Here is a 27,222-nt window from a genome sequence, read left to right as displayed (position 1 = left end):
GCACTGCTTTCTGCATCAATAAAGGCCACCCAGTTCGGAGAAGATGGGGAGATGAAAAGGACCCTGTGGTGTCGTGTGACCAGCCTGAAGAGGTAAGTATAAAAACAACCTAAAATACACCTGGGGGCAGCTAGATTTTATATGCTCAGGCTCAGCTTTCAGTCTGGAAGTGTTATATCATTGTGTAGTACTTCAAAACCAGAAGCTGAGCTTGGGAATATAAAATATGGCTGCTCCCATGTACATATATAGCTATAAACTTTAAATAGAAACAATGCTTTAACGATAAAGTGAAAGGTAAGTCAAAACTAAGCTTAAATCTACTTGCATGCCCATTCAAAGACTATTCTGTCTACCCTGTAACAGTAAAGATGTCTATACTTACCTATTTTGAAATCTCTCCGGTCCAGTCACATGATTGGGTCCCAGAACCAGCTTCAATGTAGAGAAGAGATAGCCAACAATAGATGCCCTATAGTAAGCCTATGGGTGACTTCATCACATAGGCTCTGCAGCTGTTGTTGGTGATTTCTCCTCTACACAGAAGCTGGCGCTGGAGAGATCGTGTGATGGGATTGGACAACTTCAAAAATGGTAAGTATAGACATCTTTCTTTTTACCGGGTAGATAGAATACCCTCAGAATGGGGTGAGAGTATATTTAAGCTTAGTTAGGTGTTGACTTGCCTTCCACTTCAACACATTTAAAGTATTATTCACTTCAAGCAGATATCTGCTATTTACATATCTAAAAAAAAAACTATACTAGGCTTATAATATAACCTGTATGGAAGGAGTTAGCACAAACAAATCCTTTATGGGGGTGCCATGCATATATTTAATCATCTTAATAAGTTGCAATTTAAAAAAAACAGGCCACCATTTAATTATACCAAAGTTCTTTCTTCCTATTGGCTGGTTCTGTTATAAGACTGGTTAAGCAATCACACTAAACCTTTTTAATGTCTTTCTTCTGGGTGAGCTGCTAGTTTAATATTTCCCTGGCTTGATAACACCATTAATGAGCTGGAAGTGAATAATGCACAAGATGCACCTATTGTGGAAATAATGAGAGCCAAGATAAGGCTGATGTATAAGAAGCTTTATTTAATCTGCACTCATGTGCTTATATGTAATTAAACAGGGCGCAGCTTGCATGTTTGGAAGTAATGAGAAAACTGATAAAATGTAGTTTGCTATAATATCATAGCATGAGCGAAGCATAAATAATAATATAAAATACCTTAAGACATCAGTTATATAATTTAATCTGAATTATGACAGCAGCGAAGCAGGAAAAGCCAGGACATCTTACTGCCATTAAACATGTAGTCATACACATTCTGTATTGTTTAGCTGCTAGAACTGGAGGTACAAGCTAGAAGTAACTGTAGTCACCATAGTGGTGTGAGACTCCAAAGGTATCCATCCAGTCATGACTGTTCCTCCTTTTTTACAGGCCGTGCTTTAACTATACATTTAAGGCCTCATGCTCACTGCAACTCTTCTAAACAGCTTGCTCCTGGCAGGAGAAATCAGCATTAAAAACATGCTTAAAGTCACGTTTTTTTCAAATGCGTTTAGACACGTCAAGCAATATGGCATTTATTCATTTCATTGGCCAGAATATTAATTTATTCTGGCCATTGACATGAATGAACACTCAAACGCTACACAGGTGCTTGTGGGGTGCCATTGAATGTATTTCTGTTGTTGTATTCATGTAGTTTGTTCAGGCTGCCCAGGATGGTAAGGGGTTGTGTCTAGACTCTTTCCGGGCTTTCTGAGTCCTGCACCCTTCTGTAACCCTAAATGCAAAGGGAAGGGCTCAGAGCTAAAGCTACCTGAATGGGAAATACAGAGAGGACAAGCCAAAGCATGTAATCAGCAACATCCAAGAGAGCCTACACATGGGATGCTAAGAAGGGGCTGCTGCATCATGTAGTCCCAGGCTCAGCTTAGGTAGGGTTGGAACTGTAAGACAGTTGTTTGGACATGATCACAAAAGAGTTTTCAGTAAAGTCTTTCAAAATGATCTGGTCTGAAGATATTCAAGGGATGCATAGTAACATGTGGCGTATCAGAAGAACAGAGCTTGTAAAGCACATATGGGATACAAAGTAAGGCCACTACGAAAGGTTGATTTGAAGGGGATCGTTGGAGTTAGAGAGAAGTTGCCACAGGTAACCAAGAACTGGTGGGAGTGTATAGCAGCCAGTCATGAAGTATAGTACCTGGCAAGTGTGACAGGCCCTCCCGCAGTGAGGGGGTCAGTGATCTGGCTCTCCCTCTAGTGGTCGGTTCCCCAAAGGTAACTGGGATCAATGGTATGGGAGAGTGAAGGAGTTAAGTGAGACAATGTATGAGGTCTGCACTAGTGCTTGGCAGGACCCCATTCTGTCACTGGGAGTAAAGTGGCAGAGGTATGCTGGACTGGTGGAGAGGGCACAGGTTCAGCAGTGTCCCTCCTAAATGCAACATACAATGAGGAAGGTGTGTAGTAACACAAGACAGTACACTTCACAGAGAATGTTCTGTACATTTAACTACTGCACACAGTGTATGGCTCATCTCTAAACCAGGGTAATATTATTATTTTTATACAGGATTTACAGTATATAGCACTATAAGGTTTGCCTTTCACATGATCACAGCCCCACCTGGTCCTGGGCATTGATGAGTGTGCACATGTTAGAAGGGTACTCCCATGTGTAAGGTGGGTAGGCCCCGTCCACACGCATTAGGCTTTTTTTGCACCAAAACACTGCTCTCCTGAACACACAAGCCCTGGGGTCTTTTTGCCACTAAACTCCTATTTAATATTATAGGGAGCTATATAGCGCTGACAATTTACACAATGCTTTACAAGTATATTGTACATTCACATTAGCCCTTAAAGAGATTACAATTTAAGGTCCCTAACTCAAATTCATACATACACATACTAGGAACAATTTAGTCAGAGCCAATTAACCTACCAACATGTCTTAGGGGTGCCAGAGTACCCAGAGGAAAGCCACAGGGAGAACATGCAAACTCCAGGAAGGTAGCGCAATGGTTGGGATTCAAACCGATGACTCTTGTGTTGCCAGGCAGAAGTGCTAACTGCTTAAGCACCGTGCTGCCCATCACTACATGGTCTGACATAGAGGGTTGTTTAGAGGCTGAAAAAATGTCAAATGCCCTTAAAAGCATTGTTTTTGGTGCCTAGTGCGTATGAGGCCCTATACTATACATGACTGTGGAAGTTCAGATTTTGTAGGTCATGTTATATCTAGTAGTAATTAGTCACATTCAACTGGACTTGTTCTGTAATGTTGAAGCCCTTTCATAGTTTATCAAAGTCACTTCTGCAGTTCTAAGTCAAGAAAATACCTCGATTTATTTTCAGTTAGAACTCTAATCACCATGAACTTGCAGATATTTGTGTTATTGACAACAATTCACAATTTCAACTATGTAATTTCAAGGATTAACACCTATGAAGCCTTCCTGACACCAAGGATAGGAATATGTAACTAGAACAGGGTGGTTCCACAGTTTTACACCTCCCATCATTTTGTTGGAAAATTATATCTACCTTTCCATGGTGATTGGAACAGGGTGTTGTATTTTTGGATTATCTATGCAGTCTTTAACCTTCTGGCTTTACTATATAGCCCTGTACATGCACAAATTGATATTTGTAGCTGTAAGAATAGTACCACTTTGGGGTTTAACGTATGTTTTAATATTTGTATGAATAAAGAATTCATATTTTATACTAATTGTTGGTTTTTGATATAGCCTCTAAAAGTTCCAATTAACAAAGGGGTTTCTTGGTTTTGAGTATATAATCAGGGATGTTGGATACCTACCTAGCACAATAGTCCATTCTAGTTCTGTTTCTAAATGAGTTTATTAAAATTCATCTTTAACTGAGGTTTCCATAATAACTTGATATCTGATTGGTTGGTGTGGTTTACTGGTCTGACTACAGTAAACTAATAATCTGATAAATGATTGGCAAGTGTTATTGGACAATGCTGATTTGACCACAGTAAACCTATCTTATTGGTTGCTATGGAATAAGCAAGTTGCATTGATTTATTGAATAAAGGCAATTATTTGACAGTCTATATAAAAGGAATATGTTACATTGGTTTTGAATAGAAGAGAAGCAGTGTGGATACTGTGGTGCAAGAGTATGGTTCAGCATTAGTAACTGTGAACTGCAATCAGATTAATGATGTTGACCTAGACCAAGGACACACTTGCAATTAAAATAGAAAGTACATTTATAATGCTGCCATACATGGTTTCAAGTGATTTGTATTCTTTCTCTGCAATAATAAGGAGGCTTCTGTTGTGTTAAGAATGTGAACAAGATAAAATGACAGTCTATACATGGAAATGCGGCCTTAGGAAGAGATATATATTCTTACACTGGGTGCAGTGGGTTAAATCCCTTTCAGACATTGGGCTTAAAGTAAACCTGTGCTTTACATGTGCAGGGCAGAGCAATAGGCTTACTTCTATGCAAGTCACCACAGACGCATATACAGTGGGGATCGAAAGTTTGGGCACCCCAGCTAAAAATTTGTATTAATGTGCATAAAGAAGCCAAGGAAAGATGGAAAAATCTCCAAAAGGCATTAAATTACAGATTAGACATTCTTATAGTATGTCAACAAAAGTTAGATTTTATTTCCATCATTTACACTTTCAAAATAACAGAAAACAAAAAAATGGCGTCTGCAAAAGTTTGGGCACCCTGCAGAGTTAATATCTTGTACTGCCCCCTTTGGCAAGTATCACAGCTTGTAAATGCTTTTTGTAGCCAGCCAAGAGTCTTTCAATTCTTGTTTGAGGTATCTTTGCCCATTCTTCCTTACAAAAGTCTTCCAGTTCTTTGAGATTTCTGGGCTGTCTGTCACGCACTGCTCTTTTAAGGTCTATCCATAGATTTTCAATAATGTTGAGGTCAGGAGATTGTGAAGGCCATGGCAAAACCTTCAGTTTACACCTCTTGATGTAATCCCCCGTGGATTTCGAGGTGTGTTTAGGATCATTATCCATTTGTAGAAGCCATCCTTTCTTTAACTTCAGCTTTTTCACAGATGGCATCAAGTTACCATCCAAAATTTGCTGAAATTTTATTGAATCCATTTTTCCTTCTACTCGTGAGATGTTCCCTGTGCCACTGGCTGCAACACAACCCCAAAGCATGATTGATCCAACCCCATGCTTAACAGTTGGACAGAGGTTCTTTTCATTAAATTCTGTGCCCCTTCTTCTCCAAACGTACCTTTGCTCATTCCGGCCAAAAAGTTCTTTTAAACCTCATCGGTCCACAGAACTTGTTTCCAAAATGCATCAGGCTTGTCTATATGTTCATTTGCAAAGTTCAAACGATGATTTTTGTGGTGAGGATGTAGAAGAGGTTTTCTTCTGATGACTCTTCCATGAAGACCATATTTGTACAAGTATCTCTTTATAGTGGAATAGTGTACCACAAGTCCAGTGTCTGCCAGATCTTTCTGGAGGGATCGTGCAGTCAAACGTGGGTTTTGAATTGTTTTTCTCACAATCCTGCGAGCTGTTCTGTCTGATATTTTTCTTGGTCTTCCAGATGTTGCTTTAACTTCCACTGTTCCTGATGACTGCCATTTCTTAATTACATTCTGAACAGAGGATATTGACATCTGAAAACGCTTTGCTATCTTCTTATAGCCTTCTCCAGCTTTGTGAGCGTCAACTATTTTCAGTTTCAGTTTTCTAGACAACTGCTTAGAAGAACCCATGGTGCTGATTGTTGGGGCAAGGTCAGATGAGTCTGGGCATTTAAAACCTTTGAGATTGACATAACCTGGTCTTCCCAGACGATGATTGAGAACAATCCATGACACTGGCAGGTCTCAGCTTGGCAAAGGGGGCAGTGCATGCTATAAATTCTGCAGGGTGCCCAAACTTTTGCAGACGCCATTTTTTTTGTTTTCTGTTATTTTGAAAGTGTAAATGATGGAAATAAAATCTAACTTTTGTTGACATATTATAAGAATGTCTAATCTGTAATTTGATGCCTTTTGGAGATTTTTCCATCTTTCCTTGGCTTCTTTATGCACATTAATACAAATGTTTAGCTGGGGTGCCCAAACTTTCGATCCCCACTGTACTTACCTTCTTATCAATCCATTCAGCCATTGGGAACAAAGTAAAGCTATGAGATGCTGACGTTATAACATACACAGGGCTATAGACTCCAGTGTGACAGTGCTACTTGGCCCAGCGATGTCACATGGAATGAGTCCCATCTATGCATCTCCATACCAGGATTATTCAGTATTTCTTTTGGTTCCTGGTGATACATGGCATGGTGGGGTAGTGAAGGAAATGTGATTATATGCTGCCATGGTGGAGGGAACTAAATGAACCATTTACTTTGCCCTTTAGGGCTCTCCACTTGTTTTGTAGTAGGGACATCCCTGGACATGCCTATAGAGAAAAGAAGCTGGACTGTTGTGGATCATAGAGGTAAAAGAGCCTGATGTGGTCAAAAGGGATGAAGCCTTGGTTTGTTTGGGGGTACACAGAGATATATTCTAACTTGTCCTTATGATATTTATTTTTATTTAATAAGAATAAAAACCGCTTTTCTTTCAAAACATTCCATCAACAGTGTCTTGGTGTATTATCAGTAACTATTACACTTCTTTCTCATTGCAGGTCCCAGTCAGTGGTAGAGCCTGGCACACTGATGCACGAGGACCACAGAGATAACGAGAACACCCAGCCGCTTCTTGCCCTGGACTGATCCCCCCCAGCATCATTGCAGTCACTGTAGATTCCACAGATGGGTCTTTTTTTTTCTTCTCACTCTGCAGAATATTCACCAGCTAATTGCACAAGGTGTCGCTGTGCAAAGACCTATTTAATTTCATAACCATAGTGCCAATAAACAGGATCAACTTTATAAATAACTGTGACGTTCTTTTACTGCCAAAAAGGACCCAGACAAAGTGCATTAGAGCTTTCCATGTTGTAAAATATATGCTGCCCTCTGCAAGGGAAATGTATTATAGCTGTCTTTTGGCTAGAAAAGGCTTACAGCTGAACTCCAGGCAAACAAAGACTTAGGTGGATATTATATATGGGAATTGTTTAACCTGCCAAAAGATTTCTAATTTCTAATAATAGAATTGGAATTCACTACTCCTGCCACACAGCACAGGTCTGAAACTTTTCTGTAGACTACACTACATATAAACATGTCCAGGAACCTGTCTTAGTCTGTGATCGCACAATGAAGGAGCACGATAACAATGATGAGGTACTCACTGTGCTCTCCCTTCCTGTCGGCATGTTCACAGTGTTAGAGTGACAGGTCTGTGCACTACAGCAGAACCTGATTGGCTATGAGTGATAAGCCTTTGTCTCTCAGCATGATTGCTGCTGTATAGGAGATTACAGGATGCTGATGTAAATACAGATTCAGGTAATTTTGCTAGTCATAAGTAACAATACATTTAATAATCTTTTTAAAGGAATACATAACTGGAATTTTTTTTATATCTGCCTGGAGTTCAGATTTAACAGTTAGTATTTTAGATCATGATTAATGGACCCATGAGATTTAATTATTTTATCACGTAAACCACCAGCAGAATGTTAAAAGATATACCTTTACAATAATCTGACAAAATGATATTTACTTGCCATATAAGTCTATTATTAAATACAAAGTAAACAATATATATTATAGAAGAGCCCTTTCCCTGCGATCACTGTACGGTTGTTTTGGGTGTAAGTTGAGTTCTTGGATGAACAAGCTAAGTTAGACCTGCGCACATGCTTAGATGGATGTAACAAGAAACCATGCAAATCCTCTATTTGACTTGGGGTGTGCCAGTAATAACATGGAAGGGTGTCTACCTGGCATGACTGTTTGCCAGCAATGGCAGAATGCTGTTGCCAGCAATATTTGGAGTGTAGGACAAGCAAAGCCATACCATGGTTCTAGCACCTGTTGTCTTTTAGGGTCACACTGCAATAGCAGATATTACCAGCAGGTGGCACATGGATTATACATTTGCAGTGGTCTTTCTCAAGATAGTACATACAGAGGCTCTTAAACAAACATGAAGTGTTTAGTTTTCTTTGAAATCATCAATACCACAAGCTTTGAAAGTGAATGCCCATCAGAAGCCATATTCCACCTAAATTTGATTACTGGAGTTTTCTGACACCATAGTGTAGCATTTCAGGCAGGTCTCCAACAACACATCCCTCAGGAGCAGGAAGACCATTCAGGGGTATGTAACTGAAATTTATTTTATTCTAGAAACCGGTACTGAGATAAATATGCTTCTGAAATCTCTAGTTGCCTGGCTGTCTCTAGCCTCAGCGCTTTCTGAATAACTGTGCTGGAAAAGCACGCAGAGGGTGAAGTCAGAGAAAATCCAGGACTTCTTTCTGGACAGTGACTCAAAGTAGTGAACTTTTTTAGACCAACATAATAGGCAACTGGTATTTTCAAAACAAAGGTCAACAATAGAAGCCTATTTGTGTTCGCAGTATAAGTTTGTTTGAATGACAGCTCAACATTCCCATGGACAATTCACCACACCAATGTTAGACTAGCCATAATAATTGTGGTGGTTAACTTTAAACGTGACCCCGTATAAGTAGAGTTGTTGTAATGATGTCATGTATTAACATCCAACCATTGTACATCACAAGAGCAAGACTGAAACAGGCTGACATTACTCTGCTGGCAGCATTAAGCCTTAAAATCATCATTGAGTGTTTTGTATACAGGCAAAACCAGAAGATTTTTACTATTTTTTTGGTTACCATTAAAAATTAGCATTTTTAGAGCACTAGCCATTTTTGATGATTAATACATTACTAGAAAGGTGACGCACTTACAATATACTCTTAAACTGACACACACCAAAATAACATATATTTAATAGGCATATCAAACAGTATTCATAAACACAGCATCCGAACATGACGCGTTGACTCTGCCCAACGTGATGATGTTACTGCCCGCCTCTGCCCAGGTGAAGGAGAAGTTTAATAATGCTGTTTGATATGCCTATCTTCAATTACATGTGAGCGCATTTTAGTCTTTTACAATAAAAAAGAATCAGCAGTGTGCTTTATTGGTTTGTTTTATGCTTCCTTTATGCCACTTCTATTCCTGGGAGATCGGTGACCATTATGTCAGGAGGATTGGGAGAGGAGCAGCGTTTAAATGTTAAAAAAGCGCATTTGACCTCCTGTGTTATAGTGGGGCCCTACAGACCGGATGAGAAGACACCCATAAGGTGTGGTGAAAGGCACTCTGGTGATTGTTCAGGTCGAAGAAAATTATTTATTTTAAAAAGAATCTGAAGTTGATTGGGGATTGTACGAATGGTGTGTGGGACTTTTATATTGGATGATTTGTTTATGAACACTGTTTTTGATTACACATTTTTTACTAGATCTTAACTTTGTAAATACATTGTATATGATATGTGTTGTATTTATCATATTTTGTTTAGATTGATATATTGAGTGTATGTCACTTTAAGAGTATATTGAAATTAGGGAAGTCATCATAGTAATTTATGTATCTTAGCTCAGTGTAGAGACTGCACTGTTGGGTGGTAGCTGCTTTCAATTATTATATTTGTGTGCCTAATTTTTCTCATCTTTAATAGCACGGGGAGCTCTTTCTTTTTTAATTTTTGAAGATTGGAAGCCCTGCCCTAATTGCAACTGAATCCTTCCCAAAAAGTATATCACTGGTAGAGGGTCCTCATGTCTCAGTGAATGAGGTACAGTCTCCAATTTTACCAGCAGGTGGTGCTGTAGAAATGCAGGGAAAGCTGAGAAGCTGTGCACTGGGTGCGTAGTAGTAGATGGGGGTCAGAACCATATCTGGGCATTTCAGTTGATACAGATTTCTGCTGAGCCAAATACATACATACTGTACATACAGTACATGTGAAAGGTGAACAAGCCTCTGCAGACATGGTGTGCAGGAAACGCTCTCTTTTACTGTATATACCACATTAATTATTAAAGATGGAGCAATTGGTTTCATTAGATACAATTTTTTAATTCATTCTTATTGATCATATTTTTAATTAGGACTTCCTGTGTTTTACATTTGATCTAAATTGGATTTAAATTCGTACTATTTAAAAAGGGAGCTAGAGATACAAAGCTAAAATAAATGTATTAATTTCAGTATTTTAATATGTACATTCAATGTTTGTGTAGCGAGGCTGCCCTCTAAAAACTGCAAAATGTGTGTTTAAATGACATTTAGATACAGTTCTGATTTTTACTATTAGAATTATAAACATTCATGTAGCCGATTTTATATTTGCAACTAAAATGTGATATGCTATTTGCCACTTAACGTGTTACTAAACTATCAATGCATTAAAAAAGGGTCATCCAAAGTGTTACTAAACCCACGACAGTAAAATCAGTCTGTATATGCAGTAAAGCATGCTTGTTATACTCACTGTGGAACCTAAGGGGTTAATCTTCTGCATTGTGTAAAAAAGGTCATTTGATCCTGTTTTCTCTGCCCCTCCTCTTGTTCAAATGTCCATGTCTTATCTCCTGATAAGACAGACTAAATCCATAGCCACATGCACATGCGCAGTTTAGTGTGTATTGCTAGAGAGGTTTTTATTTTCTTGGGAGAGTGCATGTGATCAGCACAGGGCCAATCAGCACTGTCCAGATAGAGGTCAGGGGTTTTTCATCATCCTAGAGCAGAAAGAAAACTCCTCCTACAAGCTTTAACCAGGGCTGAGGTGGACACTGATAGGAGACTCAAGACTGCTCTAAACGCTGATGAGAAAAGGTATTTAGTTTCTATTTACTAAAATAATTGCACTTCCATATTCTGTGTTCTGTGGGAGCTGATATATAGTGAATGCAGTGTCCTGGGTTTAGTAACACTTTAAATAGTGCTGCAATGAAAAAAGTCATACTGCACATCATGGGGTTAGAACCATGACAAAATGACTTATGTCCATCCTCACTTATGGGTGGATTTGGCTAGTCTGAATCTGCCACTGGTTTCTTGCTGTGTATCCAAGATCTTCCCCTGTGGCTCCCCCACTCTGCTGAACTCTGTAAGGTATAATAGAGGGGACCTACAACAGCATTAATGAAGGATATAAATAGTTGTAAACAATTTAAAGCTAAATATTTACCTGTTTTGTTCCCCCACAGCATTAGTGGCCCTACCAACCTGTAAAAAAGTATGTCCCACATTGTGCAAGCAGCTGCATTCTGTAGAAATATCTTGTGCAGAGTGCCCAGTCCTCTTCCTGGCACTGAATTTCCAGCACCGTGGGAGTTTATAGGTTCAGATCTTCAGACAGAACTAAATAGAAGAAGCTCCTGAAGGGAGTCTGCCCATTCCTGCCATCTCATTGACTTATTATCCATTAACCTGTGTATAGACTACACTGCATGTAGTTGATCAGTGAAGGGGTCGAGAATCCTGTCATTCATCAGAAACTCCCTCATCCACAGATCATCTTTTATGCAGTGAACACTATACACAAGCTTGTCTTATTGAATAAGAAGGGAGGAGGGGGCAGGTCCCTGACCCTCCTCTATAGAGTTTAGTCTGGAGACCCAAGCCTATAAATCTCCTCTGCAATGGAAGTTCAGAGACAGGAAGAGGACCAGACACCTTGCATGGAAGATTTCTCCAGAATTCAGCTGCCTGCACAATATTGGACATACTTCATTACAAGTTAGGTCACTAAAATTGTAGGTGAAAAGTATTTTAAGCTTAACGTTAACTCACTGTTATATGTCTAAACCTTTAACTTCAATGTTAGAAGGACTCATTTTTTCAAAAGACAGAGCATGTTCACAGTTTCTTATTTAAATGTGATCAGCGCAATGAAAAACTCTTTTTTCAGGGTACTATTTGGAAATAAGTATATTTATACATAGGAGCAGCCATATTCTTTTATTACATACAGGTGAAACTCGAAAAATTAGAATATCATGCAAAAGTTCATTTATTTCAGTAATGCAACTTAAAAGGTGAAACTAATATATGAGATAGACTCATTACATGCAAATCAAGATAGTTCAAGCCGTGATTTGTCATAATTGTGATGATTATGGCTTACAGCTCATGAAAACCCCAAATCTACAATCTCAGAAAATTAGAATATTGTGAAAAGGTGCAATATTCTAGGCTCAAAGTGTCCCACTCTAATCAGCTAATTAAGCCATAACACCTGCAAAGGGTTCCTGAGCCTTTAAATGGTCTCTCAGTCTGGTTCAGTAGGAATCACAATCATGGGAAAGACTGCTGACCTGACAGTTGTGCAGAAAACCATCATTGACACCCTCCATAAGGAGGGAAAGCCTCAAAAGGTAATTGCAAAAGAAGTTGGATGTTCCCAAAGTGCTGTATCAAAGCACATTAATAGAAAGTTATGTGGAAAAGTGTGGAAGAAAAAGGTGCACAAACAGCAGGGATGGCCGCAGGCTGGAGAGGATTGTCAGGAAAAGGCCATTCAAAAGTGTTGGGGACTTTCACAAGGAGTGGACTGAGGCTGGAGTCAGTGCATCAAGAGCCACCACACACAGACGGATCCTGGACATGGGCTTCAAATGTCGTATTCCGCTTGTCAAGCCTTTCCTGAACAACAAACAATGTCAGAAGCGTCTTACCTGGGCTAAAGAAAAACAGATCTGGTCTGTTGCTCAGTGGTCCAAAGTCCTCTTTCCTGATGAGAGCAACTTTTGCATTTCATTTGGAAACCAAGGACCCAGAGTATGGAGGAAGAATGGAGAGGCACACACTGCAAGATGCTTGAAGTCCAGTGTGAAGTTTCCACAGTTTGTGTTGATTTGGGGAGCCATGTCATCTGCTGGTGTTGGTCCACTGTGCTTCATTAAGTCCAGGGTCAATGCAGCCGTCTACCAGGAGATTTTGGGGCACTTCATGCTTCCTTCCGCAGACGAGCTTTATGGGGATGCTGACTTCATTTTCCAGCAGGACTTGGCACCTGCCCACACTGCCAAAAGCACCAAAACCTGGTTCAATGACCATGGGATTACTGTGCTTGATTGGCCAGCAAACTCGCCTGACCTGAACCCCATAGAGAATCTATGGGGCATTGCCAAGAGAAAGATGAGACTCATGAGACCAAACAATGCAGAAGAGCTGAAGGCCGCTATTGAAGCATTCTGGTCTTCCATAACACCTCAGCAGTGCCACAGGCTGATAGCTTCCATGTCATGCCGCATTGAGGCACTAATTGCTGCAAAAGGGGCCCAAATCAAGTACTGAGTACATATGCATGCTTATACTTTTCAGAGGTCCAATATTGTTCTATGTACAATCCTTGTTTTATTGATTGCATGTAATATTCTAATTTTCTGAGATTGTGGATTTGGCGTTTTCATGAGCTGTAAGCCATAATCATCACAATTATGACAAATCACGGCTTGAACTATCTTGATTTGCATGTAATGAGTCTATCTCATATATTAGTTTCACCTTTTAAGTTGCATTACTGAAATAAATGAACTTTTGCACGATATTCTAATTTTTCAAGTTTCACCTGTATGCTTCCATACTATACGCTGACTTCACTATTCTTCTTTTAGTGCTGTTTTAAATCTCAGAATGACTTTGAACAACTTACTATCTATGTTAACTTTAGTTTTTAAAGTGTACTTTCACTTTTGAAGACAAATTTGAGAAACCCCCATTATATATTTGCTACATGTTCCCATTCTTTCCTTTCTAGGGGTTTCCTGGCAACAGGTTTATACAGAGGACTGTGATCTGATACTGATAACATCCAATATGCAATTAGGGGACAATGTGGTGCTTTTATTTTTGCATTAACATACAAAGTACCACTTAAGGCTAGCCATTCACATATACACTTCTCAAAAAATCAAGGGAACACTTTGAAAACACATCAGATCTCAGTGGGGAAAATATCATGCTGGATATTATTATTACAAATACTTATATAGCACCGTCAATTTACGCAGCGCTTTACATATATATTTACATTCACATCAGTCCCTAACCCTCAAGGGGCGTACAGTCTAAGGTCCCTAACTCACATTCACTCACATACACATACTAGGGACAATTTAGACAGGATCCAATTAACCTACCAGCATGTCTTTGGAGTGTGGGAGGAAACCAGAGTACCTGGAGGAAACCCACACAGGCAGAACATGCAAACTCCAGGCAGGTGGTGCTGTGGTTAGGATTTGAACCAACAACCCTAGTACTGCCAGGCAGAAGTGCTAACCATTTAGCCACTGTGCTGCCCGATATATCTATACTGATATGGACTGGTTAATGTGTTAGAATCGTAAGGATGCCCCATCGTTTGATGGAACTGAAAATTATCAACCTACAGAGGACTGAATTTAAAGACACCCCGAAAATGAAAGTGAAAAAATGATGCAGCAGGCTAATACATTTTGCTGAAATTTCATTGCAGCAACTCAAAATGGTTCTCATTATTTTTTATGGTCCCCACATGCTTGTATGCATGACTGACAAAATTGGGGCATCCTCCTAAACAGACAACAAATGGTGTATGCCTGCATACTCTCGCCACGAGGTCGGGTATTGTCGCATACCAGGAGGAACCCAGGACCCAGTGCACCAGCATAGGGTCTTACAATGGTCCAAGGATTTCATCCCAATACCTAATGGCAGTCAGGGTGCCATTGTCTAGCTTGTAGAGGTCTGTACATCCCTCCATGGATGTGCCTCCCCAGACCATCACTGACCCACCACCAAATCAGTCATGCTGAACGATGTTACAGGCAGCATAACATTCTGTCTGTCACATGTGCTCAAGAGTGAACCTGCTATCATCTGTGAAAAGCACAGGGCACCAGTGGCGGACTTGCCAATTCTGGTGTTCAATGGCAAATGCCAATCGAGATCTACGGTGTCGGGCAGTGAGCACAGGGCCTAGTAGAGGTTGTCGGGCCCTCAGGCCACCCTCATGAAGTCTGTTTCTGATTGTTTGGTCAGAGACATTCACACCAGTGGCCTGCTGGAGGTCATTTTGTAGGGATCTGGCAATGCTCATCCTGTTCCTCCTTGCACAAAGGAGCAGATACTGGTCCTGCTGATGGGTTAAGGACTTTCTATGGCCCTGTCCAGCTCTCCTAGAGTAACTGCCTGTCTCCTGGAATCTCCTCCATGCTCTTATGACTGTGCTGGAAGACACAGCAAACCTTCTGGCAATGGCACGTATTGATGTGCTATCCTGGAGGAGTTGGACTGCCTGTGCAACCTCTGTAGGGCTAGGTATCATCTCATGCTACCAGTAGTGACACTGACCCTAACCAAATACAAAGCTAGTGAAAAACAGTCAGAAAAGATGAGTAGGGAAATAAATGTCAGTGGCCTCCACCTGTAAAACCTTTCCTGTTTTGAGGGTTGTCTCATTGTTGCCCATCTAGTGCACGTGTTGTTAATGTCATTAACACCAAAGCAGCTGAAACTGATTAAGAACTCCTTTTGCTACTTAACTGACCAGTTCAATATCCTAGGAGTTTATTGGCCTCATGCTATACTCTAATTAAAAAGTGTTCCTTTAATTTTTTGGAGCAGTGTAGATTATCCATCCACGCTAAACAGCTTGGATGGACACATCTGTCACTGTGGGCTATTGTATTCTGACAGTTGACTCAAGCAGGTGTCTTCCTTAACAGTGATTGCATTTGATTGGATGTAGCTGCTGTTCAGCTGATAATTTTTCACCCAGTTTCTTCATTGAAAGTTCACTAGTACTCAGGTCATTGTGAATATGTAACGATAAGTTTCAAAATAGATTCTCTCTACATTTTTCAGTTCCTTCTTTTTCCTTGACATAGCCATGTACTCAGTGGGGTTGATTTAATAAAACTGGAGAGTGCAAAATCTAGTGCAGCTCTGCATAGAAACCAAGCAAGCTTCCAGGTTTTAGGCCTGGTTCGCACCTGTTTTTGGTGCTTTTTGCAGAAACACACTACAGTCCATATAACGTGGTTTCCTATGGGGCACATTCACATCTATGATTTTTTTCAGCTGCTGTGTTTTTGTAAAGGGTCAGGGACTTCAATGGAGAAGCTGCAGAAAAGCATGCAGTGTGTTTTTGACGTGTTTTGCATTTTCAATCTGCTTAACAACAAACTGGCCAAAAATAAAGCATAAAAAAAGCAAAGCACATAAAAAACACATCCAATGCTAAACTCACCACAGAAAGCACTGCAGAAATGGATAAAAAGCAAACTGCATAGGTGTAAACCAAGCCTTATTGTCAAAGCTTAAAGGCTAAGTTCACCTTTCTGCAAAAAAAAATAAATGCACATTTGTTCTTGCAGGCAAAAAAATATGCATGCATTATTTTTTGTAGTAGGTGCCTGTAAAGCATTGTACCAGCGATCAGAAGATTGCTGATGCCATGCAAGTCTCCTGTAAACTGTCAGTGTATCAGTTTGCTCGTTCATCCCATACAGGCAAGCCGATACTTCTGATAGGAAGACTCAATGAACTACCACAGCGCTCACATTACCATGGTAGTTCATGGAGAACTACAAGCATACAGCCGCTAAGGCTGTTGGGACTTGTCTATTCATTCATCTAATACTGTAAATGAATGACGTGGCCGTGTGCGCAGAGCCCCGCATGGGCGCGCTGTTTTTAAAAAGTGACAGCTAGTGCGGGGAACTTCTCCCCGTACTGCTGTCACAGGGAGGGGGGGAAGTCGGGCAGTGGCTGCAGAATCGGAAACATGTTACACCCTAAAAATGGTTGGAACATGCAACATGTCCCCAAAGGGGAACTTATCCTTTAAATGAACAAGCTGAAGTCAGAAGCTGATTGGCTACCATGCACAGCTGCACCAGATTTTGCACTCTCCAGTTTTACTAAATCAACCCCAGTTTTCCTTACTAGTTTGTTCACCTTATTTATTAGAAAGTCCCAATTTCTTCCTGGTATATTAGGGTTATAGGTTATCCTTACATACTGCAAGATGAAGTTAAAAAGAGCAGTAAATATGCTATCTCCTTATTTCAGTTCTTTATTAATAGTAATTTCTTTCATCAGAATACCCTGTACATGTATTTTTCATTTTGTACCCTTAAAAAGAAGGGCAAAGCAACAAGTTTACTTTAATAGTAGCCTACCAGCAGCACATGACCTACTGAACCATTTTTATTTTTTCATTCAACCCGTTGATTGAATGAAAAAAATACATCATCTATGGCCTGCATAATTTAGCCAAATGGGATTTTCCTGGGTGGTCACTAGGTTTTCTTTGAGATAGGCCAGTTTTGGGGATGTATGTGCAGTATACCTCTCCTCCAATAGCACAAACATGCACATTTACCTGATTTCATTGTGTAGTGTGTAGAATGCAGTAAAACAATCCTCATCTGGCATAATCCCGTAATATCTGGTATACCAGAGTATTCATTTATTAAAAATGAGCTCTTTTCAGCCACTGAATATTTCATGTTTCTTTAATTTTACTGGTACTAATACGTGGTGACAGTAATCAGATCTCTCAACAGCTCACATTTGATTATACCCCATCTGTTGTTTAATTGCAGATGTTTTAACAGAGCTGGCAAAGCATATAATGCATCTTAACATTCTATATTTAAAATGTAACCACAACTCTATGGAATGAAGGTTACAGTGTGTGGATGGCAGCAGAATACACTTAATTCAAGTGCCAAAGACTTTGTTTTTTTGTTTTCTTTTGCACAATGTTCTTCATCACTAAAATAAAATCTATGCTAGAGCATTTGTTTTTGCTTGAATTTTTATAACAAAATATACAGAATTTTTTGTGGTTGGCAATGGCTGGCCAATTTATTTTGTACTTGGTAATAGGGAAGGACAATATAAATAAATTACAAAACAAATGTACCACAGGGATTTCAGAGTTTATGCCTTTGAATGAGTCAGAGCTTCTTCTTGACCTATACAAATCTACGGGAATGCAAAAGCAGCTTGAAGCAGGTCAAATGAACCTGACAATTAACTCTGAATGTTCTTAGTGAATGAGCTCTGTGGAAGAGGGGACACCATTGAAACACGTCAATGTCCGCAGATTAAGCTTGTTGAATGTCATCTGAGCAGACCTGGGGTAAATACAGTGGTTCTGATTGAGGTCTTTCCTAGTGTTTAAAGATGAGCCTTTTATATGTTCACATTTGTAAGTATTTATTTCAGGTACTTATATAGGGCCGTCAATTTACGCAGCGCTTTACATTTATATTGTACATTCACATCAGTCCCTAACCCTAAAGGGGTGTACAATCTAAGGTCCCTAACTCACATTCATACATACACATACATACTAGGGACAATTTAGACAGGAGCCAATTAACCTAGCAGCATGTCTTTGGAGTGTGGGAGGAAACCGGAGCACCCGGAGGAAACCCACACAGATACAGGGAGAACATGCAAACTCCAGGCAGGTGGTGCCGTGGCTGGGATTCGAACCAACGACCCTAGTACTACCAGGTGAAAGTGCTAACCATTTAGCCACTGTGCTGCCCATACAGTACGTATAATTACCTATTTTTATTTTGAATACATAATGCTTTGGATAATGTATAGGCTGGTGTGCCTTCTTTTGTTTTTCCTATTGTGCATCTTGAACTGATGTTAAAACCAATCTGCTTTTACCCATTGATACCAGCCCAATGCCATCAACACAGGCCTACTGTGATACATTATCTCGCTTTACTAAAACAGGACAGACTCATCGCAGCATTTTCATTCTGTGGTTGACCCACAACAATTATGTAAGTATAGATTACATGCATGAAAAACAGACACACAAATCAGGGTTTATTTAGTAACAGAATTTATTTCAAAAAGAGCAAGGTCTTCTTAAAATAATTAAACAATGTGTCTACAAAGCACAAGTATGATATCAAAACATTCATTACAAAAATATCAAAAACTCTGAAACAAGTACAAAATAGGCAGCTTTATCTTGAGGTCTGAATTCTTATCAAAATCTAAACAGTGAAAAGTTGGGCATTCTCTGCTCCATCACCTCTGGTACTTGCTTTCCATGAATCTACATTTTAAATTAGGCAAATTGTTGCTCAGTTATATTTCTAACAGCCCATCTCTGTTCTCTGCCCCCATTATACACATACTCTATCCAGGTGTTGGGACAATGACATGGATCAAGCCTGTCCATTTTCTAGTACAGGTATCTCTAGGATTGAAGCACCATGCAGCAATATTCAAGTTCATAAGATAGGTTTATTCATAAATTGCATATAAAAGCTAATGGGTTTTGTGAACAATATTCCACCTTCTTAAACATGGCAGAAACACAACATAAAAAAATAATATGATAGATAACATACACATCAAATTATTATGGTATACCTTTTCTTTTCAAAAAAACAAACATATGTTTTTTACTATACATCTAAAATTGGTACAAACAACTGAACTCATAGCCACTGCCCAGCCTCTATAACAGGCATCACTAAATGGCAGACCGTGGACCGAATACAGACCGAGTGATAGTCCTGTCCGGTCTGCGGCCACACCACTTAGCAGCCTGAGTGGACTCCTCTCCTCCTGCCGCTGCAGCTGTTAGTAATTGGGAGGAACGGCAGGGTGGACTCCTGTTCTGTATGTACTCTGCTGCCGTGGCCATTGTCTCTGCTGCTGTTGAATTTCAGCAGGGAAGAGGGCAGGAGGAATGGAAAGGCGGACTTCTCTTCTGATTGTACCAGCTTGCCGCCACTGAACTCAGCAGGGAGGAGGGCAGAAAACACTTTTTACCAGGAAGAGTTGAGCAGCTCCCACCCTCAGTGGAAACCTTCTATGCCTCCCGTTCTCCTCCCTGCTCTGAGTTCAGCAGTGGCCGTACATTCAGAAGAGGAGTCTGTCCTTCCATTCCTCCTGCCCTCCTCCGAGTTCAGCAGTGAGGGCAGCAAGCCAGTACATTCAGAAGAGGAGTCCTTCCTTTCAATCCTCCCACCCTCTTCTCTGCTGTGATTTCAACAGCAGCGGCGACGATGGCAGCAGATGAGTACATACAGAACAAGAGTCCACCCCGCCATTCCTTCCGCCCTCCCCAAAGTGTTAAGGTATGGGGAAGATTATGAAGCAGAGAGGGCTGTGATATCAGAGGGGGGATCTGTGATATGGGGGGCTGAGATTGGGGAACTGTGATATGGGGGAGCTGTGATGTGGGGGGCTGTGAGAGGGGGAAGCTGTGATATGGGGGTGCTGTTAGAGGAGAGGGAGCTTTGATATGGAAGGCTGTGAAGTGAGGGGGAAGCTGTGATATGGGGGGCTGTGAAGTGAGAGGGGGGAGCTGTGATATGGGGGACTGAGAAGTGAGGGGGGGGAGCTGTGATATGGGGGACTGAGAAGTGAAAGTGGGGAGCTATGATATGGGGGACTAAGAAGTGAGAGGGGGGAGCTGTGATATGGGGGGGCTGCAAGAGGAGGGAGCTGTGATATGGGGGGGCTGCAAGAGGAGGGAGCTGTGATATGGGGGGCTGTGTTGTGAGGAGGAGGAGCTGTGAAATGGGGGGCTATGATAGGAGGGAGTTGTAATTTGAGAGGGGGGAGCTATAATACTTAGGGGCTGTGATGTGAGGATAGCTGTGCTATGGGGGGCTGTGATGTGAGGAGAGCTGTTATATGGGGGAACTGTGATATGAGGGGCTGTGATGTGAGAGGAGGGAGCTGTGATATGAAGGGTCTGGGATGTCAGGAGAGGGGGAGCTGTGATGTGGGGGATTGTGATTGCAAGGGGGACTGTGATGTCAAGGAAAAACTGTGATGTGAAGGAGGGCTGTGATGGAAGTGGAGCTATAATGTTGGGGGGCTCTAATGTGAAAGGGAGTTGTGATGTACGGGGGGGCTGTGATGGGAAAGGGGGGACTGAGGGCATTAATGCAAAGGGGGCTGTAATGTGAAAAACCTGAGTAATAGAAGAAAAATTAGTTTTGGATCTCTGCAGAAAGAAAGAAAATGTTACCAAACGGACCTCTGTGAATTTTAATTCAGTACCCCTGCTCCATAAGATTACTGATGAAGTTTAAAGCATATGTTCAAAATAATAAATGAACATCTTTTTGCAGGTAAACAAATGTACATTTATTATTTGCTTTTTATTACGGGCCTGAAAAGAATTGCACCCATGGGTGGAACATGTAACATTTCCCAAAGGTGAACTTATCCTTTGAATCAAAATGTCTTACTTTTCTCCTGGATGCATTCCTCAATTTTCAATTCATCTTAAAAATGCCTGTACCAATTTTAGATTTATAGTACAAAAAATATATTTGCATTACTAAACTCCATATCCTAACTTTGATGTTTTTTAATAAACATTTAATAGTGTTTTTTTTTATTTTATATGTTGTTTTTCAACAATGATGGAGGGGTTAGGGTATGCCTCCCAAAAAGATATATTTATACACATTACGTTTGGAAAAAACTATCTTTTGGAGTTGAATTTTATGGTGTGGCACTTCAGTTCTAAATTTACCTAATTCAAACACAATCCAAGACAATTACAGAAATCCATTAATGTGCAGAAGTGGTCAGCCTACTATTCACATTGACTACAAGTCACACCATCATCATACTGTTGGATGACATCATTAAACCAAACATCAGGGTTCCAATACCCTTAACCCACCACTTGATGTTTTCCAGTATAGGGTGAGAAATTAAAATTTTGTAAGGTTACCCAAAAATCTCACAGGCCCTCCACCAGACAGGTTAAAATGTCTATAAGTCTTTGTCTCGTAATACTGAGACTTTGAGGCTTGACGCGGTTTGTCCTTGCTAGTTTATTTTTCCAAATTATTTGAGCCATTATTGCACTCCTATGGAAAAAGGAGTTTAAACCATAAAAATGTCTTACTCGTTGAAAATTCGAAATTTGGTAACTATGCAGAATGCTACTGATTCAATTCAGCAACTAATTTTATTATGTTATGTATAAGTTCACTTTACATGGATTCCTGCATTGTTTATGAATGTGATGACAGGTGGATGGTCTTAAAGTGTACCTACTATGGCCTAACGCTTCATAGCAATGAATGGAAGTGCATATGCTATACATTACGGTGGGAGGATTTAGGTAAGATGGTCTACCAGCTAATCAATGATTTATAGCTGAATCATGATGTAAATATAAGACTGGTAAGGAGGAGGACTACTACATAAATGTACCAAAGATGCTGTTACATTTTAATAATATACAACTGTTTCTCTCAGATATACATTTATGTAACGGGTCTTGTAAGTTGTGCATTAGTATTCAAGCTGAGTCTTTATATTTTGGTTTCAACGAATAAACAAAATTGTCTTTTTTTAGGTCCCTACATTTAGTAACACGAGGGGATCCCACCGTTCACTGCCCTCTTTATAAGCAACAGCTGGACCCTGTGTGATGGCACAATTGACATCACTTGGTAGACTTGTGTTCGCATTTTGAAATACAATGCTTCTACATTTTTAGTGGCTGCACTGCTATGTGAGATATATCTGTAACTGAAAATTCTGTCCCAAGTAATGCTGAGAGGGTCTCCTGTATTACAATACAATGGAGTCCAATCTACAGGTTTTCTTATAAATCCCTTTTACAAACTATTTACGGTGGCATTATTATACACACAAAACTTCACATTATTTTAGCCCAGATATAAAATCTACTTCACATCATCACAAGCTGTGTTGTAAACATGGGCAAAACACAAATATTACCAGAAAAAAAATAAAACTCCAATCAGTGAAGGGGTACTAGCAATTTACTGTATGATGTTTGTAATATAAAATTAGATTGGGTTCTGAATCTAGCTACCGGTCAGGAAAAAACAGAAAACATTGGTGGAAATTTTCATAATTCTTTCCCTCTGGGACCCATTTATTAAACGTCTTATTTGATCACCTTTGACCATTTTTATTTCTAATTCTTTTCTCTAGACTTGAAAAGTAACTTTTATGTAAAACTGTCGCTGCATCTATTTGTCCTTATACCTTTACATTAGTATGTAGAGATGCCTTTGGCAAATGGTATATCCTGCTTTTACAGCAGGATATATAATTTGGCCTGTTAATTCCCAGAAACAAAAGGAATCTAGTCAAAAACAGTTTATTTACAAAACTGCATTTATTGTGTGATGGCACACACATTAAAAAGCCTACACACAAAGAAAACCCCTCCAAAAAACTCTGTTCTGCATTCATTGATAATGTATTCTAGTCAAGTCATCAAACAAAAAAAGGGAGCAAAGAAAATTTTGATGTTTTTCTGAAAGTCGATTTACAAGCTTCAGTACATCTGTGATAAAATAGAACTTGACAATCCAGCCCGCACGTTTAGTGCTAAAGGATCAAAAAGTTTTCTATTTCAAAATAGAATAACACTTTTACAAAAGAAGTAAAATATAGAAAACTGTAGACATTTATTTAGGAAACAAAATATTTGTCCTGTGAATAAAGCTGAAAAAAATCACTAGAATAACTAACATGGCATCAGTACACTAATGGATACAGTAAGTTCACCTTTAGTAACATGTTACATGGTACGCCCGTACTCAGAGTGTAACATATAACATATTACTAATGCAGCAGCAGTTTAGTCCAGTAATGGGGTTGGTTTGCTAAAACTGGAGGCACAAGAGCACATCCATCCAGGATAATTTAAAGCATCTTCCATAATCCATTTAAAACCCTTGAAAACCACATTCATGTCATCTACTCCATGGGGAAATGATAAAATGCTTAATTTTCCTTATCCCTACTTTAGACCCTTTCTCACATTTACAAAAAAATTCATGCTGAAGTATAACCTACCTTATCTACGCTTTGGAATTTGCAATGGTCAGCCAGCAACAAAGTTTTTGCACTGTATGCGTTATACAAAATGCTTACTCAACATGTACTTATATTTCTTCTTTCATTTTTTCTTGTCTATTTTATTGACTGACATTTCCTGTTGCAATAATCTATTAGGTGTTACATAAAATATCTTTATATAAAACCCCACTTATGAACTATTCGTTAGGAAGGATCATGCAGTCTGACAGCTGACATAAAATAACCTGGTGCTTGATATATATTAATTAGAAAGCACTGACATTACTGTGTGTTAGAGATCTCTCAAGCAGACATTCAATTGTCTAGGTATTAATATAGAAAATTATTTTTACAGGAGTAATTAACTTTGATTTAAAGCAAAAACATGATGAAAGGACTCTAAACTAACTACATCTGTAACAGCACTTCAAATGCTATCAAATATCAATGCAATACAGCAAAAGTAATGGCAATGTGCTTTAATAACATCTAAATTTACCTAATTAAGCAGAGAAAGCACTTAGAAAACGTTATACTAATTAGTGCTTAATTAGGCCTCATATCACTGCATGTTTGGGCTCAGAACCAGAAATGGGAATTAATCACATGCATATTAATCAGGCCAGCAGAAATATTTGTTCAGAATAGGAAAACTGCACCCTCCTGCTTAACTTTTGGCTGTTTTCTGCCCCAACTGCAAACCCATGCCTGTATTGTAGTCATAATACAATAATGGGTGCCACTTTGTTGGTTGAACTGGATGGTCTTGTGTCTTTTTTCAACCAGATTAACTATGTAACTTAAGCAAACTGATAGTATCTTACTTGTGGAATTACCCAACTAATGCCATCATATGGCTACCTAAGGGTTTCTGACCATGCCTATGCCATCATTTAAGCACCTAAGGGTTTCTGACTGTGTTTTAGATGTACAACTGTTGTTGGCTGGAATAGGGAAGAGTATGGGAGTATATTTCAAAATGTATTTTAGGTTTGGGAATATAAACACAAAAAATACTGTATCAAAACAAATTCTAATGTGTGAACCACCTCACTTGAAAAAATCATGAACAAAAAGATCTGCTAGAAAAAGCATCCCATACATATTTATAACGAGTCATTAGGATACATAAACATAAACTGTATGTCAAACATTAAACCAAAGCAATACCTAATTATATGTAAGTGGCTGCATAAGGCACAAGGATATTTAATGAAGAGCAACATGTTTACAGAGGATTGCACATCTATTTACTCATCTAACTTGGCTGTAACAGCTAAAAACATAATCAAATGCTAAACATACTATTAAGAAATGGCATGGAAACATCATGATATGTTGGAATGCTTAATATCTACACTTGATCTTAGCCAAAAGGCAGAGAAGTGATGGACTGCTTAATATCTAATACAGTAATAAGGAAAAACACTCAAAAACTGATTTCTATAAAGTTCATAAGGATAGGCACAGATATTGATGACAAAGTTTAGTGGGTTGGGGTTTAGAAGATTGTATTGTGTACATTACACCCAACCTAATATCCTTGTTTCCAATCCATCTGGTTAGTGAGACTTCCAGGTACTGTCAGTTAGGGTGCCTGTCTTTCTCTGCCTTGGGGAACACAAGCAAAGACAGAGCAAAGAAAACTGCAGCATTTACCCAGGACAAGAATTTGAAGCAAACAATGAAACATGACTGGCTGCTGTAAGATACTGTCCCATTTTTGCTCCAGCTTTCAGCCACTGTAAATCAGTCCCACAGAGGTCCACGAGAAAGCCGCTTATTCTCAGGAAGATTGGGGGACAAGTTGCAAAAGGAACAAGGAAATGAAAGCAAAAATATTTTACATGCAACTTTTACACTCTAAAGTAGACGATGTATAAAGTTGCCATTTAAGCCGAAAAAGGTTAAAAAATGTGAAACTTTTTATTTCACATGCATCCTTAATGCCAACTTGGTTTCATCATTTAAAGGCAATTATATTAACTGTAGTCAAAAGTAGCATCAGGTGGTTGTGTGAATGACTATGAGGTAGCTTTAGGTCAGTCCAGGTATTAAATGCGCTGATAATCCACTGACCCTGGTATGGCTTATAATCACTTCTCAGAATTCTCTGTAGCTGGGAGAATGGATGAATTTCAATTTACATTTTAAAGAAAATGAAGAGTAAAAAACTGCAGAAATGTAAAGGACAATGATAAAACTCTGTCAAATATTCTGCTGTACTTTCACAATTGTAAAAAGACATTTTCCTAATTGTCATAGATATTTATGTCAGAATATGAACTTTCAAGGTAAGGGCCATATAGCAAAGGTGCAGGAAAATATGGCTAGAAGTTTACCTGCCTAAACACGGTGGTCTTGATGTAACTTAAAGAAGTCTCGCTAAAAGATGAAAATGCTTGTTAAACCTTTCCAGGGGAATCGGTGCACATTGTACTGGGTCTCATTCAAAATTGTGCAGGGGTTCCTGAGCATCTCCCCCTTTCTGAAACTCCTATTTGGCAATGCTGAATGAAGGCAACAGAGCTCTCACTGACAGTGCAGAGGAGAGGGGTGTACACAGAGCCTGCACAACCCCACCCCTTTGCCCCCTAAAAGCTGCCAGACAACAAGGGGAAATCTGCAGTGTAATAGTAAAGCTGTATGCCTCTACTTCAATCCTAGATTGTAAGCTCGAAAGAGCAGGGCCCTTGACCCCCTCGTGTATTGTATTGTTACTGTTTGTCTCATGTACAGTCCCCCACTATAATGTACAGCGCTGAGCAAACCTTTTAGCGCTATATAAATACTGTATAATAATAATATTGTTTTAACTGCAAAGAAAGCTAATGATTACAGACCAAAGTGCCTACCCACAAGCTGCAACCTGTTTTGGATCAGAGGAAACAGTACAGATTTAGTCCTCATGCACACTTGATGTTTTTGGCTGTTGACGTTTTTTTCTACAGCTAGTAAACCCCCCAGCATGTTATCCTATGTGCTCACGCACACATAGACTGTAATCAACGTTTTTTGGCTGGGACGTTTTTTGGATGGAATAAAAAACCCAGTACTAGTGGGTTTTTAGTGGAGTTTTTTAGCTGTAAAAAAGCTCTAACGTTGAAAAACGCAGTAAAACACTGCAAACTGGCATTTTTGGACTTTTTTTGACCCCCCCCCCCTCCAATTTTTTTTTTTTTGGTAAAAAAAAATGCTAAAAATGCAAACACGAAAAACGCCGCTAAACGCTAATGCAAAACCACAAAAAAAGCTGAAAAACTCATGTTTTTAACATGATTTTACACAGCTAACATTACCAGTGTTATCAAAACGTCCCATGTGCATGAGGACTCTGAATTACCACACTGGAGA

The 27,222-nt window shown here is 39.5% G+C and overlaps 1 protein-coding gene and 1 pseudogene across 2 annotated transcripts in view; one reads left to right on the top strand and one right to left on the bottom strand.

The window, feature by feature from the left end:
• LOC149440064 (clavesin-1) overlaps positions 1 to 6,958 on the top strand; it is a 148,226-nt gene extending 141,268 nt beyond the window's left edge. For both annotated transcript variants that reach the window (XM_089658978.1, XM_089658979.1), the window contains one exon: positions 6,705 to 6,958. In XM_089658978.1, coding sequence (XP_089515104.1) covers positions 6,705 to 6,792 — 88 coding nt within the window. In that variant the 3' untranslated portion in view covers positions 6,793 to 6,958. The remainder of the gene's footprint in view (positions 1 to 6,704) is intronic.
• Positions 6,959 to 25,083: 18,125 nt separating this feature from the next.
• On the bottom strand, positions 25,084 to 25,258 carry LOC149440063 (U2 spliceosomal RNA; annotated as a pseudogene).
• Positions 25,259 to 27,222: the final 1,964 nt, after the last annotated feature.

This window comes from Staurois parvus, unplaced genomic scaffold (assembly GCF_062004578.1).
Source record: "Staurois parvus isolate SC_StPar_1 unplaced genomic scaffold, SC_StPar_1.0 ptg001119l, whole genome shotgun sequence".
In the NCBI taxonomy this organism is placed as follows: Eukaryota; Metazoa; Chordata; class Amphibia; order Anura; family Ranidae; genus Staurois; species Staurois parvus.
This window is presented reverse-complemented; position numbering and strand designations above follow the sequence as displayed.